General features: G+C 43.1%; 1 protein-coding gene across 1 annotated transcript; it reads right to left on the bottom strand.

Annotated features, from left to right (window-relative positions):
• Positions 1 to 1,516: 1,516 nt before the first annotated feature.
• Positions 1,517 to 9,130, bottom strand: RHOA (ras homolog family member A). Its single transcript, XM_009871870.1, has 4 exons — positions 8,970 to 9,130; positions 6,919 to 7,039; positions 3,778 to 3,908; positions 1,517 to 2,798 (listed from the first exon to the last, which is right to left on the bottom strand). Exons 1-4 carry the CDS (start codon positions 9,123 to 9,125, stop codon positions 2,625 to 2,627), a joined length of 582 nt encoding a protein of 193 aa, XP_009870172.1. The 5' UTR covers positions 9,126 to 9,130; the 3' UTR covers positions 1,517 to 2,624.
• Between the last annotated feature and the right edge of the window lie 4,533 nt (positions 9,131 to 13,663).

Here is a 13,663-nt window from a genome sequence, read left to right as displayed (position 1 = left end):
GCGATACAAGGGACAAGGAGAGGGAGCTGGAGCCTCTAGTCCTAACAGGAAACACTGACTTAACAACATGTCTGAACTTGGAGAAATGCAGGTCAGGCATGGAAACCCAAGAGCAGCTGGTGGACAAGACAGAGGGGATGGGATGGCGGTGCTGTAGCTTAACAAGAGCTTAGGTTAAAACTGGGATAACAAATGAATCACTTCTGGAAGTGCATCAGCAGGTACACAAGCCACAGGCTGTCTCTGAGGAACATGCAGACCTTACTCAAAACCCCTGAAGAGCAGCTACAGAGCTGCTCTGTAACCATGACCGTAGAGAACTGCAACCCAGCAGCTCTGCAAGACTGAAAAACCTTAGTTTTGCTCAACTGCAACCACCCCCCAAACCACCCAACAACAAAAAACTCTAAACACCCAGGGGAACAACAGAGAAGTGAGAAAACTTGTTAACAGGGCAAAGAATGTCACCCTCCTGGGCAGCCCTGCAGCTAGAACTTCCTGCTCTGTTCAACCCTGGCATGCTGCACGGGGCGAGAACAGGCACCCAGGAGAGGAAAGAGGGAGGGTGGGTGCTGCCACCACGCTGGCCAGACGCTTTGCTGTGGGGAGTGTGTGGCTGCAAAGGAAGGAAAAGGACCAGAGGCGCTGGCCACTCCCACAGCCAGGCACGGGCATTCCCACAGCCAAGTGTTTCTTCTTTGTTGTGGGAAAAGGAATCAGGAACATTGTCAAAAAAAAAGCAAAAAGTGACATTGGCATTTTTAGGCTATTACTCAGATGTAGCTGGGTGCTCACTTACATGGATTCTTATCAGCAACTGGTCTCCCTCCTGCCCAGCCTATGGGCTGAGGCTCTCAGCTCAACAGCAGCTGCTGTAAATACCAGCGTGGGAAGATGCTCAGTGCTGTTCATATCGCTTCTCACCCTGTAGCAGCACAATCTGCTCTCCCGTGTGTGTGCAGCACAACAGCCCATCCCTTGGTGCAGCGCTTGAAGGCACCCCTCCTGAAAACGGCAGCAGACATGTCAAACCTGCAGCCCAGTCCAACATCTCCCATGTGCTCCAGTGCTGTGTGGGGGATAGACAGCGCAGAGGAGGAGGATTGCACAGACCATCGCATGTTCTTACAGCAATGCTGCCACCTTCTCCTCCCTTCCTCCTGCACTCCCCTCCTACGCAGACTTCTCCTGCTCGTCTATTCCCATGCTTAAGACCAGCAAACTCAACTCAACGGATGTACTCTCATCTGTTTCGAGTATCAAAAGTGATGCCAGGGAAGCTTTGCCGCTCACTGCAGGGGCTCAGCAGGACGAGGGATTCCACTGCTGCTGATGCCGCATTCAGAAACCACTGTGAGCAGCGTCTGGAGATCATTTGCTGGGAAACAAAAATTACTATTAAAGCACTTGCAACTGTTCAGCAAATCCTATTACAGCTGTATCAAAAATGGTATTTCCGATTCAAGCTGTCAGATGCTGGGCCAAAAACTCAGAGTGAGGAATACAGACACCAGAATACAGGGAGCTTAGAAAACTGCCTTTATTCTATTAGTTGTTGGAAAAATGAAAATACAGAAAGAGTTTAGCTGGCTGCAGAACAGCAAGAAGTTCACAGGTTAGGAGTCTGATCACTACATGGTAACCAAACTTACACAAAAAGTTTCTTTTTTTTTCTTTTTTTCTTTTTTTTTTAGTTTTGAAACTGGGTCCAGCAATGAACTTAAGGCAACTGAACAGTTCAGAAGCTTTGAGTGTGAGCAGGCTGTCTTTTCTCATCCCTACGGCACGTCATGGAAAAAACTCCTCCTGGGTGCAGACCACTCAAATCATTCAAATGGGTCAGACTCTTACAAATGAACAGGGGAAGAGGATCAGCTGCTTTCCATCGTACTTTATTTTCAAATACAGTTTCTTAAAAAACCCAGAACACCTTAATGCAGAGGTTACAAGTAACAGTATTAGGAAATCCAATTATACAAAAAATACTACATCTAAGCTGGGGTAAATAGATTTATTTTTGGTAACATACATTTAAACTGGCACTAATTACACAGTAACTAAAAGGTAACTAACATGAAACCACAGAACCCTCACTTTTCCTTAGCTGAATGGGACTTGGTCATTTCAGAGTGATCACATTTTCAAACTAATGTTTTACACCACTGAGCCATGAAAATCAGATCTTCCTAAATGTGATAGCACTGAAGCTACACTTGATTCCACATACAGCCATGTAACTGTTGTACTCAATTAGAATAGGACGTTAGTTATAAAGTAGTTACAGACCAATCCTCTGTGTTGACAGCTTTTTCTCTTTCTAGAGAGAAGAAAGAAGATAGAGAATTGTCTTCAATTAGCGCCTGGCATATCCTGTGAGTGCAGAAAAGGTTTGTTAGAGGAATGTCGAGGTTAACCTTGGGTGCACAGATGAATTTGATGCAGATTGTTATAAAAATCATGGTTGGCTTCTAAATACTGGTAGCAAGATGACTCGATTTTTAAATCTCTTAAGTAAATTATAGATAATGAAAAAGGCCAGTAATCATACACTAAGATTAATAAACAGCACTTCAAAATTACTCAAGTGCAGGGTGCTGCTTTGGCCATCTTCCTCTGGCCACACTTTATAAGAGAAGGCACCCGGACTTTTTCTTGCCACGCCGGGCTTGCAAAGCAGCTCTAGTGGCCATTTCAAAAACCTCCCTCACACCGTCTTTGGTCTTTGCCGAACACTCCATATACCCAAATGCACCGATGCGGTTTGCCATATCTCTTCCTTCTTCGGGTTTGACAGGCTCCTGCAACAGCACAAGAGCAGCAGGTGAGAGCGATGCGAAGCCCCAGCGGCGAGCCCCAGCCCTCCCTCTCCCACCCAGCCTCCCAACAGAGGCAAAGGGATGCCTGGGTTAAATGCACATAATCAGCGGTTCAATCAGAATTCACTGCAGCCCTCGGAGCAATCCTTTAAATAATAAAGGCAGAATTAAAATAAAATTTGCTTATTTTCTCAAGGTGCAGTGTGCACCTCAGCCCACATTACACAGATGGGGTGTGTATTTGCACACAGCGCCAATGCTTAGGGCACAACAGGTTTTCTAGCACTTCTGAGCTTTAAGGCTGCAAGACCCTTTGAAGCTTGAGCAAACTTGCTTATTTCTCAGGAAACATCTATGCAGTCCTACGACACAATTGTAACAAAAGCCTATGAACAATTCCCAAAATTAATGCCTTGGTCTTTGTATAAAAACAAATGTCAGGAGCAAAAATTCCAGGACAGAGGAGAATATCTGCAGTCCCGTACCCAAACCCTGGGGGTTTTAGACTTGATCTGAAAATGAAACCTAGTGATGATGGGCTCAGGAATGAGCTGCAGCACCTGTGGTTATCATCTCAAAACACCTACCACGAAACTGCTTCCTTTCACATCCTGAACATACAAAATAAAGAACAACTCAAGTGTGCAGGCACTTGGTATGTGCTGATGTCTCCTAATTAATTCCCCATCTACCTCAGGGATCCAGCCCTCCGGCACAGAAAGCTGCTGACTGTTAGTAACCCAATATAGCCATTTTCATTGTTGAGAATGCCTTTTTCTAGAAGTTAAATCTCCAAATATGAAAAAAGAAACATTCAATTAAAGGGAATATATACTTTCTGGTTTCTGTCATGGCTAAGTGTTCATTATGCAGCCCATCAGAAGCTGGCAGCAAGCTGTGGATGCAGTACAACCACTCACACTTTTTTCATTTATTATGAGACTATCAGAGAGGAACTTGCCTGCTTCATTTTGGCCAGCTCTCGTCTTGTGTGCTCGTCATTCCTCAGGTCCTTCTTGTTTCCTACCAAGATGATAGGCACGTTGGGGCAGAAATGCTTCACCTCTGGGGTCCACTTCTCTGGGATGTTTTCTGAGAAAAAAGAATAGAAGTATAACTGTACTAAAACCCACTTCTGGCAAGAGTTTCACTTTAAAGATTTTTTACCTGATGCCTAAGTGGTTTTATCTTCCTAATCCATCCACACTGATGCCCTATTTTCTGCTCTTAATTTGGGAAGCAAATAGACCCGTTCTGTTATTACTGAAAAAGATAAGCTTGTTTAAGGCTGAAGGACACCTAACCTTGTGGTTTCTCTACATCTCTCAGTAGCTACTTGACAAGCATTAGGTACTCAAAGAACAGCATGCAGAATTCTGAAGTACAGAGTTATGGAATATTTTACTTCAAGAGAATACTTTGTTTATCTGCAGAAGCTAAAGATGGGCACAGCCCTACAGGGCTAAGTTTTTACATCACTTCTTCCTTTTATAAAGCAACATCAAACAACCGCTCCAAACTCTCCCATTAACTGTAGCAGAAATCTTGTTCTATACACTAATTACGGATGCACAGAAACAGAGGCTTTGTGCAAGCCATTTGCAGATTTGCCATTTCTGCCTATCTGCAGCAAACGAATTTAGGCTCATATACAGGAAACCTTCTCCTAACATAACTTCCCTAGATGACTTTTCTTTTAATGGAGCTGCAAATAGAAAACTCAAGAGCTTTTGAAAGCAAAACTTTGATAAATTCTCTATAGCAGGAAGTGCTGAACAGCCCCAAAACATTCAGCTTTGCTTTCAGAAGTGCTCAGACATCTGATACTCATCAGTGGATGTACCTGCAGGCTACATAACCTCTTTTCATCTTTACAAAATTCCATTCAGCTTTTGAAGAGACACTCACTATTATGCCATTGTTTTCTTGCTTGAAAGAACAACTTAGACAAGCATTTTGAAGCCAGTTTTTGTACTACAGCCAAAACAGCAGCTCTGCAGCTGCACCTGTAGCGCTTGGGGGTGCTGGTCTCTAGGTGCTGCACGCCTCAGGAGCTGCCTGGCAGCTCACTCCTCCCTCCACGCCTCCCAGGGACACAGGAGCCCTGGTACTGGTGAGCAGGCAGGGAGGAAAAAATAGGCAAGATCAGACTTGACAGATGTAGCTACTAACAGCGACACGAGACATGACCATCACACTGCTGCCAACAAAACCTCAAATGGTTCTGCAGAGGGACGAAGACAAGGAAAGATGTCTCTAAACATATGATCAAGGTGGAAATGATGAAGAAAGAGATCAGGATTTCCCAAATGTCAAGCTGGCATCGGTTTTTCTAAAAAGACACTTTCACACCCAACTGTCCATTCAATGGTTGCCACTCTTGGGAGGCAAGGCGAGAAACGAGACTGAGCAGCTACCAAACACCACCCCAGACAGACTGTAATAATACTGTAACATCTTAAGGACTATTTCGTTTGCTCATTTACTAAAACCTTTTGTGAACTGTGGCAGGAATGGTATTTTCTTACCACTGTGGTAGCTGCATTCAGGGCTAATCCTTCCATTAACTCCATTTCTGTGCTTCCTGAATCCTTTTTGTTTCATTCTTACCTCTTCCTAAGACACAGCTCTGAGAGGCAGGGTTCATCCGTAAGATGGATCAGAGGCACAGTAAAAAAGCCTCTCCAAGGACAGATTTCAGTGATTGTGGTAGTAGAAAACTCCAAAGGATTCAGTAGTTTAATACATTTAAGAGAGAACTGGTATCCCATTTATGAGCACCAGTTAAAATAATTTGACACCAGTCATTAACAGACAAAGCAGAGCAGTCTCTCACTTTTCCTGGCTAGGAGCTGCCCAATGCAAGGACAAAATTTTGACCAGTTACGAACAAGTACCAGTCAGTCACTGTACAGAAGGTTCTTGTCAGAGTACAGCTGGTCATACACACACACACACACACACACACACAGAATCAATGCGCCTAAAGATCTCCCGTAACATTATCCGCATTCTAATAAGAAGCCTCACAAATAGCCACTGGTGAAAAAAATCCCACTGGGATGTTCAAAAGCATCTTTGTAAGATCAGATACATCGATATCTACACACCGTATTTACAAATCAATCACTGAAGATATCAGTCTTGAGGTCCACACAGAAGTGGTGGCCATCTAATACAGGGATTTCTGAAATGTATGTTTTTGGAGTTCAGAAATAATAAACCAGGCAATTCTTTTTTCCATCACAAGCACATGTCAGTCACTGGAAAGCAGACTAGAAGAGTACAGAACTCCAGCCTCTGATTATTTCCATCAGTAAGAAAGCCATCCCCCTGTTCAGTGCAAGCCTCCCTCCAGAGTGGTTCTAGCTCATGTTTTTCACCCACCAAGCAGACAGCAAAAAACCCCAGGCTATTTGGGATTAATAACTGAGGGTTTCAAGCTGATCTCTCTTGAATAAAAGGAGGGGGTGGGGGTAGTGGAAGGGATGAAAACACAAAGCTAGCTTTCCCATTTACAGAGAAAGGAAGTTACTCTATTTCCCTGAACATAGCGTGGTCTCCAGTGTATAAGTACCTATAATTTTCAAGGACAGAAAATGAAAGCAAATTAAAAAAAAAAATCCAACTTTGGGTGGGCCGTGCCACTCAGCGGACACCCCATGTAGTCACAGGGCTCCCAGATGCCACAGGGTACAGCTCCAGCATTTCTGCTGGCCTGGGGTCACCAAGGCAGCACCTCCCAAGGGACAAGCCCACCAGCACCCTGCCTTGGCCCACCAGACAGTGTTGCTGGGGTGGGGGTGCAGAGCGAGGCCAGGGAGCTGCCTCCTTGCTAAGTGTTGCTGAAATCACCCAGCAGAGCCCCAGGTAAACACCGTGTGCTGCTGTGGCTTTCAAAAAGCCACTCGGCATTGTGGAAGAATACTGGTTCCCTTAAGATCTTAATGTCTGAAAACTGTACATTCAAACCAGTACCAATTCTAAAACTAGGAATGCTCTCAACCATTACAGCACAAGAAAACAGATATTACAGCACAATTTCTAAGGGGGATACAGTGACACAGAGAACTGGTTCTGATTCGGTTAGTGATCTACTTACCTAAACTATCAGGACTATCAATTGAAAAACACATAAGTATAACATCAGTATCTGGATAAGAAAGCGGTCTAAGTCGATCATAATCTTCTTGTCCTGCTGTATCCCACAAAGCCAACTCAACCTGCAGAAGAAAGGTAAGGTAGTTAGCCAAATAGCCAGGGAAGTTAGATTCAAATGCCAGTAACCCAAGAGAAGTGGATAAAATATTTCAGTCAACACCACTCAAAAGGGGGAGACTACAAGACAAATTTCATGTTCTGTAACTCCAAAAATCAATTTATTGCAGCTTGTGACACTTTTCTTTATATCCATGACCAGTGTCCATTCTCTGAGAGGGCTTAAAAGCTACTAGCAGAAAAGCAAGGCAGAAGACTCGAAGACAATCGGTTCCAAAGGGCTGGGAACTGCTCTGATAAGCATTCCAGAAATACCAGTTTTCACTGAAAGTTGACTCTCTAAGTATACGCTTTTTTGGATTATGCACATTTTCAATTGGATTACAACTGGAACTTGTAGTGACTAAGAAATGTCCAGATTGTACTTAGTTGTGCACAAGTGCATTAAAGCTCCATCACAGCAGAAATTCGAACCTGCAATTTGCTTTGAAATAAACCTGATTTGTGTGTAAAGCTTCTTGCTATTAAGAACTGAATAAAACAGCCAACGTTCACAATATTTCTACTTATGGTGCAGCTAGGAACTGTAGAAGGAATAGCCAATGTTTATACTAGGAAATTTAAAAGCTAGAATCAAGCTCTAAAGGAATCAGCTCCTTTGCTCTATCTAAAGAAAATGCACCTTGCACCACCACCGTTTTGTCTTCAAATGCCTTCTAAACGTTTCTAGTATTGCTTTTCTAGAAAAGGAGAAGTGGCTGTCAAACAGAAAAGTCTTAAGCACTGCTCTCCTACAAACTTCTGAAGAAAAAGTGCTCGTATAAAATATGTCATTAACAAAAGAATAAAAAAATGCTGACATTTCCATAACAGAAAATGCACCGCTCAATCTGCCTGTGCAATTTTTACATATATATACACACACTGGTTGTGTATAGCTGATCTCTGTTAACCCATTTAGAGATTTGGGCAGAAGGCAACGAGGAAGTTTGACTAGATCATAAGAGAGAGAAATTAATATTGTTCTAATATTAGTCTAAAAGTCTAATTTTTAGTTTTCATTCATATAATGGAGAGAAAAGCTCTTTAGACTCAAATAACATTAACTATCATGACTAAACCCACAAATAATTCATGCCTGTAACAGTAGGAAGTATTTTAACATAAATTTAACATAAATTATAAAAACAAAATAACATAAAAATTAATGTAAATTTAATATAAAGCCCAAAACTAGCTCTAAAAGTAATCAGGATCAGAACTGAGCAGCTTCAATCAACCTGTCACTGCACCTGAACTAGAACTGACTGAAACACGTTCTGACCGTACGTGAACCCAGAGGAAAGGCACGTGTCGCAGCAACGCTTGGCTGCTAAGAACAGCGACAAGTAGGGCAGACGATGCTGATGAACACCACAAAACCCCACTCTCTTTGAAGCCTGTCAGTCAGCTGCTCTGAAGAGGATCTTGCACATTCCCAGAAACAGGTATGAAAAAAGTCTCTCTCCAGGAACGAGTCATCGTCACTCTCCATACCGGGTCCCTAGCAAAACAGGGACTGCAGAACGCAATTCCAAAGGCCAGGAGCCTGTGTCCTCAGCACGTAGGCATGTCTTTGAATTGCTCCACCCCCTTGCACCTACTGCAACATTTTAGTTGGAATAACTGTATGGTTTTTAAAATCTCAGCTTGTATAATCATGGGATCATCACAGAATGGTTTGAATTGGAAGGGACAGTAAAGATCGTTGTTAAGCGGACATTGGATATGAGCAGATTCTAGCAAGAGTGGTATTTGTTTCCACAGAAACGTGCTTAATACTTAAAATTATATTTACAACATAAGCACTAAGCATGAGTACTAACCACCTGAGATCTCCAACCTATTCTGAATAAATTCAAGTTCATTCTGACTGCTACAGAAGTGTACACATACCTGCTTTCCATCCACTTCGATATCTGCTACATAATTTTCAAAGACGGTGGGAACATACACTTCAGGGAACTGGTCTTTGCTAAATACAATCAGCAGACAGGTCTTTCCACAGGCACCATCACCCACTATAACCAGCTTTTTTCGAATGGCTGCCATGGCTGAAAAACAAAACAACTTATTAATTCTTCCGTTACAGCTTTTAACCGAGATGCTAAAAATTAACAACCAGTAAGTTTTCAGTTAATAAAAACTTTTAAATTGGGCCTACAGGTCCATTAGAGACACAGACAGGTATCTAGAATCACGTGTGTTCAAATTCCCATCCTTCTGAGAAAAGCACTCCCCAGCAGTTGTCAACACCCTGGAGAGCAAAAATAAGACAGGAGTTTAGCATTTAGCATTTTTGACCTATTCTAAAGGTTGAGATAGGAACATCCAGAGACAGAACGCGAACAAGCAGCACTGTCCACGAGCACCTTCTGAAGAGTGTCTTCTAGGTAATCAGGTAAGAGTTGGCTCAATTTCGGGGCAGTAACGTTTTCTTGCCACACTGAGTTGTCTTAACTACAAAGTGCCAGTCAGCTGGACTGAGAAGCATCTGCTGCCACACCAGAGCACCAGCAGAACGATCTCAAAGTACCCAGCCTGTTCCTCAAATGACAACCACCACACTGCAAAGGATTTTGGAAGGACACGTCCTCCTCTTCAAGTATCTCCCCTGGACACCGCTGTGACCAGGCTGACACAGCCTGCTATCAGCTTGCACCAAGTGAAGGGGACACACAGAGCGAGACACCACCGTGGTGCTCCCCAGAGATCTCTGCTGTTCAGTGCACTGATTTGTACCGGGACTGGCTCACTCACATGTTTACATTGTATATGGCAAACTTCTGTGAAGTCACAAGTGGCCCAAATAGAATGGATTGGGACGGATCATTCGTCATCACTTCCCACACACGAATGCGAAGCGGATGACACAAAAACAGTGATACAGGCCTAAAGAGGACTGGGCAAGTGCATGGGAGAGGCTTCATATGCGAGTTGAAACCACATCTGCCTTGGAAAATCTCCATAGTTAAAAGCACTTTAAGGCTGAAAGAGTACTTTGGGAAGCACTATATATATATATGTCTGCTCTCTTCTTTCTTTTCCCAAGGCATTTATTTGCGCAGGAACAAGCCAAAGATTTAGGGAGTGACCTGGCTACAAGGGACTGGAATGAAAAAAGAACCGTAACTACTTTCTTCTCCATACATAAAGGCACTCCAGGAGAAGCCGCGCAGTCATCCCATGAAGCTGCCTGGAAGTGAAGCAAACAGCAACGCCACCACAACATCTACCACGGTATGACCAAAACACTGCAGAGGGAGCACCCTCATGAGTTAACTTTTGCCATGACGATCCCAGCACAAGGCTCTGTGAGGATGACTATGGCTGCTGGCAAGGGAAGAAGGGCTCAGAGAAGCACAGAAGAGAATTCAAGGACATAGCAAGAACATTCTTCTCATTTCTACCTCTTCTCTTGTTTGACAAAATTAACTAAGAAGGTAAAACTAATAATCTAAAAGCAACCTTTAGCACGGTTTGGTGGTGAAGAAGCAGTGGATATTACAGAGATTCTGTACTTCTTGAGGCACAAAGAGTGAAGGGTTGTTTCAGCCCATCAAGCAGCAAGGGCTCAAGGACTTGTCGAGCACGGCTTTGTCAGACACAACTGCTCAAGTAATCCAAATCTATCTCTAAAATGAGCTTCTTTCACCTTGTGAATACATAGGTACACACATTCAAGTTATTTACCTTAGGGATTTGGGGTTATTTTTACATTTGTGGAAGGTTTAAAATGATCGAAGCTTTAAAAGCATTTTCTTTCAGTGGCTGTAGGTGGTTTTGAATACTTTCTAGCAATAGTAATATTTGATTTTTACAGAACTGGAAATCATCTGCCCTCTGTACCAAGTCAAGATCAACTACTTACAAGTTGTACCTACCGCCAGCTTTGTCTAATCTGGCCTTCAGAAGTTGAAGAGTCCCACAAAACCTCTGAAGCTGTCTATATTCCTGTGCTCCACAATATTTACTATGACAATATTTCCCCCAATGTGTATTCTCAACCTTCTTTGATGTAATGTAAGCCCATTACTGTTTATCCTATTCATCCTGGGCATAGAATAGATTATTCCTCCTCCCTAGTGCAGCTGAGAACACCACTTTCATTTAGTCTTTTCTTCAGGCAAAACAACTGCAGTTTATTCAAGCCTTCTCTGTAAATCATATTTCCTAGACTTTTGTGTTGCTCCCTTCTGGGCACAGTCCAGTTGGCACAAATTTACCAAAGCACAGAGCCCAAAAGCTGAATCCAGAGTTTCACCTAGGGCTTTACGAACATTAACTAGAGCTGAAGGATTATTTTATTGATCTTCCAGCGTATACTGTCGCTTAGACACCACACTGGTAATGTATGTCTTTCTCCGTCTCCCTTAGAAGACAACACAGCTGATACATTCGCTTTCAGTTCATGGTAACTCCCAGGTCTTCTTTCATTAGGACTGTTAGACAGCAAGTTGCTCTCTATTCACACAGCTGAATATTCTACTGTCATGCTTTTATTTATCCTTCCGCTGGTTGATGTTTTATTCTACCTTCAGGTTCTAGTTCTGTCCTCCAGCTTAATCATAGTCTTTCTCAGATGCAAGTTTAATAATCATGATTCACAGATAATTATCCAGGTCACTGATGACACCACACTGGAGACAAAGCAGGTGGACGACAGCACGGGATAACCCGTCCTCCTGTGGTACCCTCCCTCCTTCCGCTCTGTGCTACCGGCCGGGGATCTGGCTCTTGATCACTTGTGTCACCTGCAACAGCACCTAGGGTAGGTGACCCTTTTGGCATCGCCTACGCATAACTGTCTTTTTCTGTGGATTATCAGATAAACTCTTCCTTTAGCTTCCTCTAAATACTTCTGTCACTCTAGATTTGTTTTTTTGTAAGTGTTCCTTGCCAGCTGAATCTCATTTTATTGCTTTGGCCTTCTACATAGTTATGTCTAAGGTCCGTAAGAAAGGTGAAATTCTGTAAAAAAATTAAAAAAAATAAATAATCACTTGATGTAGTACTTTCAACAAAACCTTCCCTAAAATAAATTTAAAAATGCTTAAAAATTATATATAAATATAAAACCAAAAAATTATTTCAGAGGCTTTATTTTATCTCCTCTATATCATTCTCCTGAGAAAAGCCTATCACAAAACTCTCCCTGTCTGAATCTTCCCTGAGATCTGTTGACTTTATTTGGACTCAGCATGAAAGACCACTCTGTCAGTCAAGGTGCCCTTTATCAGCAACGCACGCTCAACCACTTCCTTCCCACTGCTCAGGTTCCACCCCATGAGACTCTCTCCTGCTCACAGCCTTTAATGTGCAGGACAGTCACCAGGACATCTCAAACCTGCTCAACAGTCCCCTCTGTCTAGTACATCGAATACTCAGGTAATTAAAATTTCATCATCACCAACTTCTAGAGGATCCTGACAGACACTCAGAAAAAGCCTCAACCACCTTATCTTTTCTTGGTGACCTATGCTGCCCTCGTATTTTTCATTTCAGTTACCACAGAAGTCCCTCTGCATAACGTCGTTGGAACAAATGTGTTGTATAAAATTCAGCTCAGGATGCAAAGATCACCTCTTATATCCCTGAAGCTTTCACTTGCCTCCCAAGCCCAAGGAGTTGCTTTTGATTTGCTTATCTCAAGAGCTCCCCTGGGCATGAAGCACAGGCTAGGTTGTCTATAGACCTCAACAAATCTTCAGAAACAGCTCAGATTATAAATGCTGGGTAGACACAGACGCCCCAGGGTGTCAAGCTTGATCAGTGGATAGGCCCCTCCTCCATGCACCTTGGAAGGAAGCCACTGAGCATCACAACTACTTGTTTCTTCCCCATATTAGTGGTTTTACAGCTTCATGGTACTTGAAGTTTCTTCTCTCCTGGTGAGGCTGAACCTCTGCTTCCCACCAGAAGAATACACTTCACCTCTGTTCAACCCGTGGATGCTCAAGAGTGGAACACACTGCTGTTGGGCCTGTGCCCAGATTTCTTCTCCTGGCAGAGTCATTTTGTGTATCACTGAAGGCCTTCACGCGTATATAAATCGTTCTAATGGTGCTACAATGTCCCAAACCCTCATGTTTGGTTTCCAAATTTTAGCAGGTATTTGGTCACGGCAACAGCATCCCATAATCAATGCATTAGAATAGTTACAATAATAATTGTATAATTTAGAGGATTCAGTATACAGATCAGTGTCTTTTAGCTAACTCTTTTTAGGTAAGATAAATATGTTCCTATCCAGTGGGTAGCTGTAAGGGATTATCCCGTCTGGCAAACAGTCAGAAAAGTGACTTCTCTGTAGTACAAGTGAGAAAAAAGAAATGGATTGCTTAGAATGGAGCTACATCTTGGTGTTGTGTTTCACAAGGACAACACTATCTGCATTCCCAGCAATCAGGTCTCTCTGCTGCAATTTGGCATGTTCTGGTTTTCTTAATCAAGTATTCCAAAGCTCAGAGAAGAGGAAACTCAGGGGAGACCTTATCACTCTCTACGACTGCCTGAAGGGAGGGTGTAGTCGGGGGTGGGGGGTGGTCGGGCTCTTCTCCCGGGCAACCAGTGACAGGATGAGAGGGCAC

Source organism: Apaloderma vittatum, unplaced genomic scaffold (genome assembly GCF_000703405.1).
Source record: "Apaloderma vittatum isolate BGI_N311 unplaced genomic scaffold, ASM70340v1 scaffold29236, whole genome shotgun sequence".
Taxonomy (NCBI): Eukaryota; Metazoa; Chordata; class Aves; order Trogoniformes; family Trogonidae; genus Apaloderma; species Apaloderma vittatum.
The sequence above is the reverse complement of the archived record's forward strand: the minus strand, read 5'-3'. Positions and strand labels throughout refer to the sequence as shown.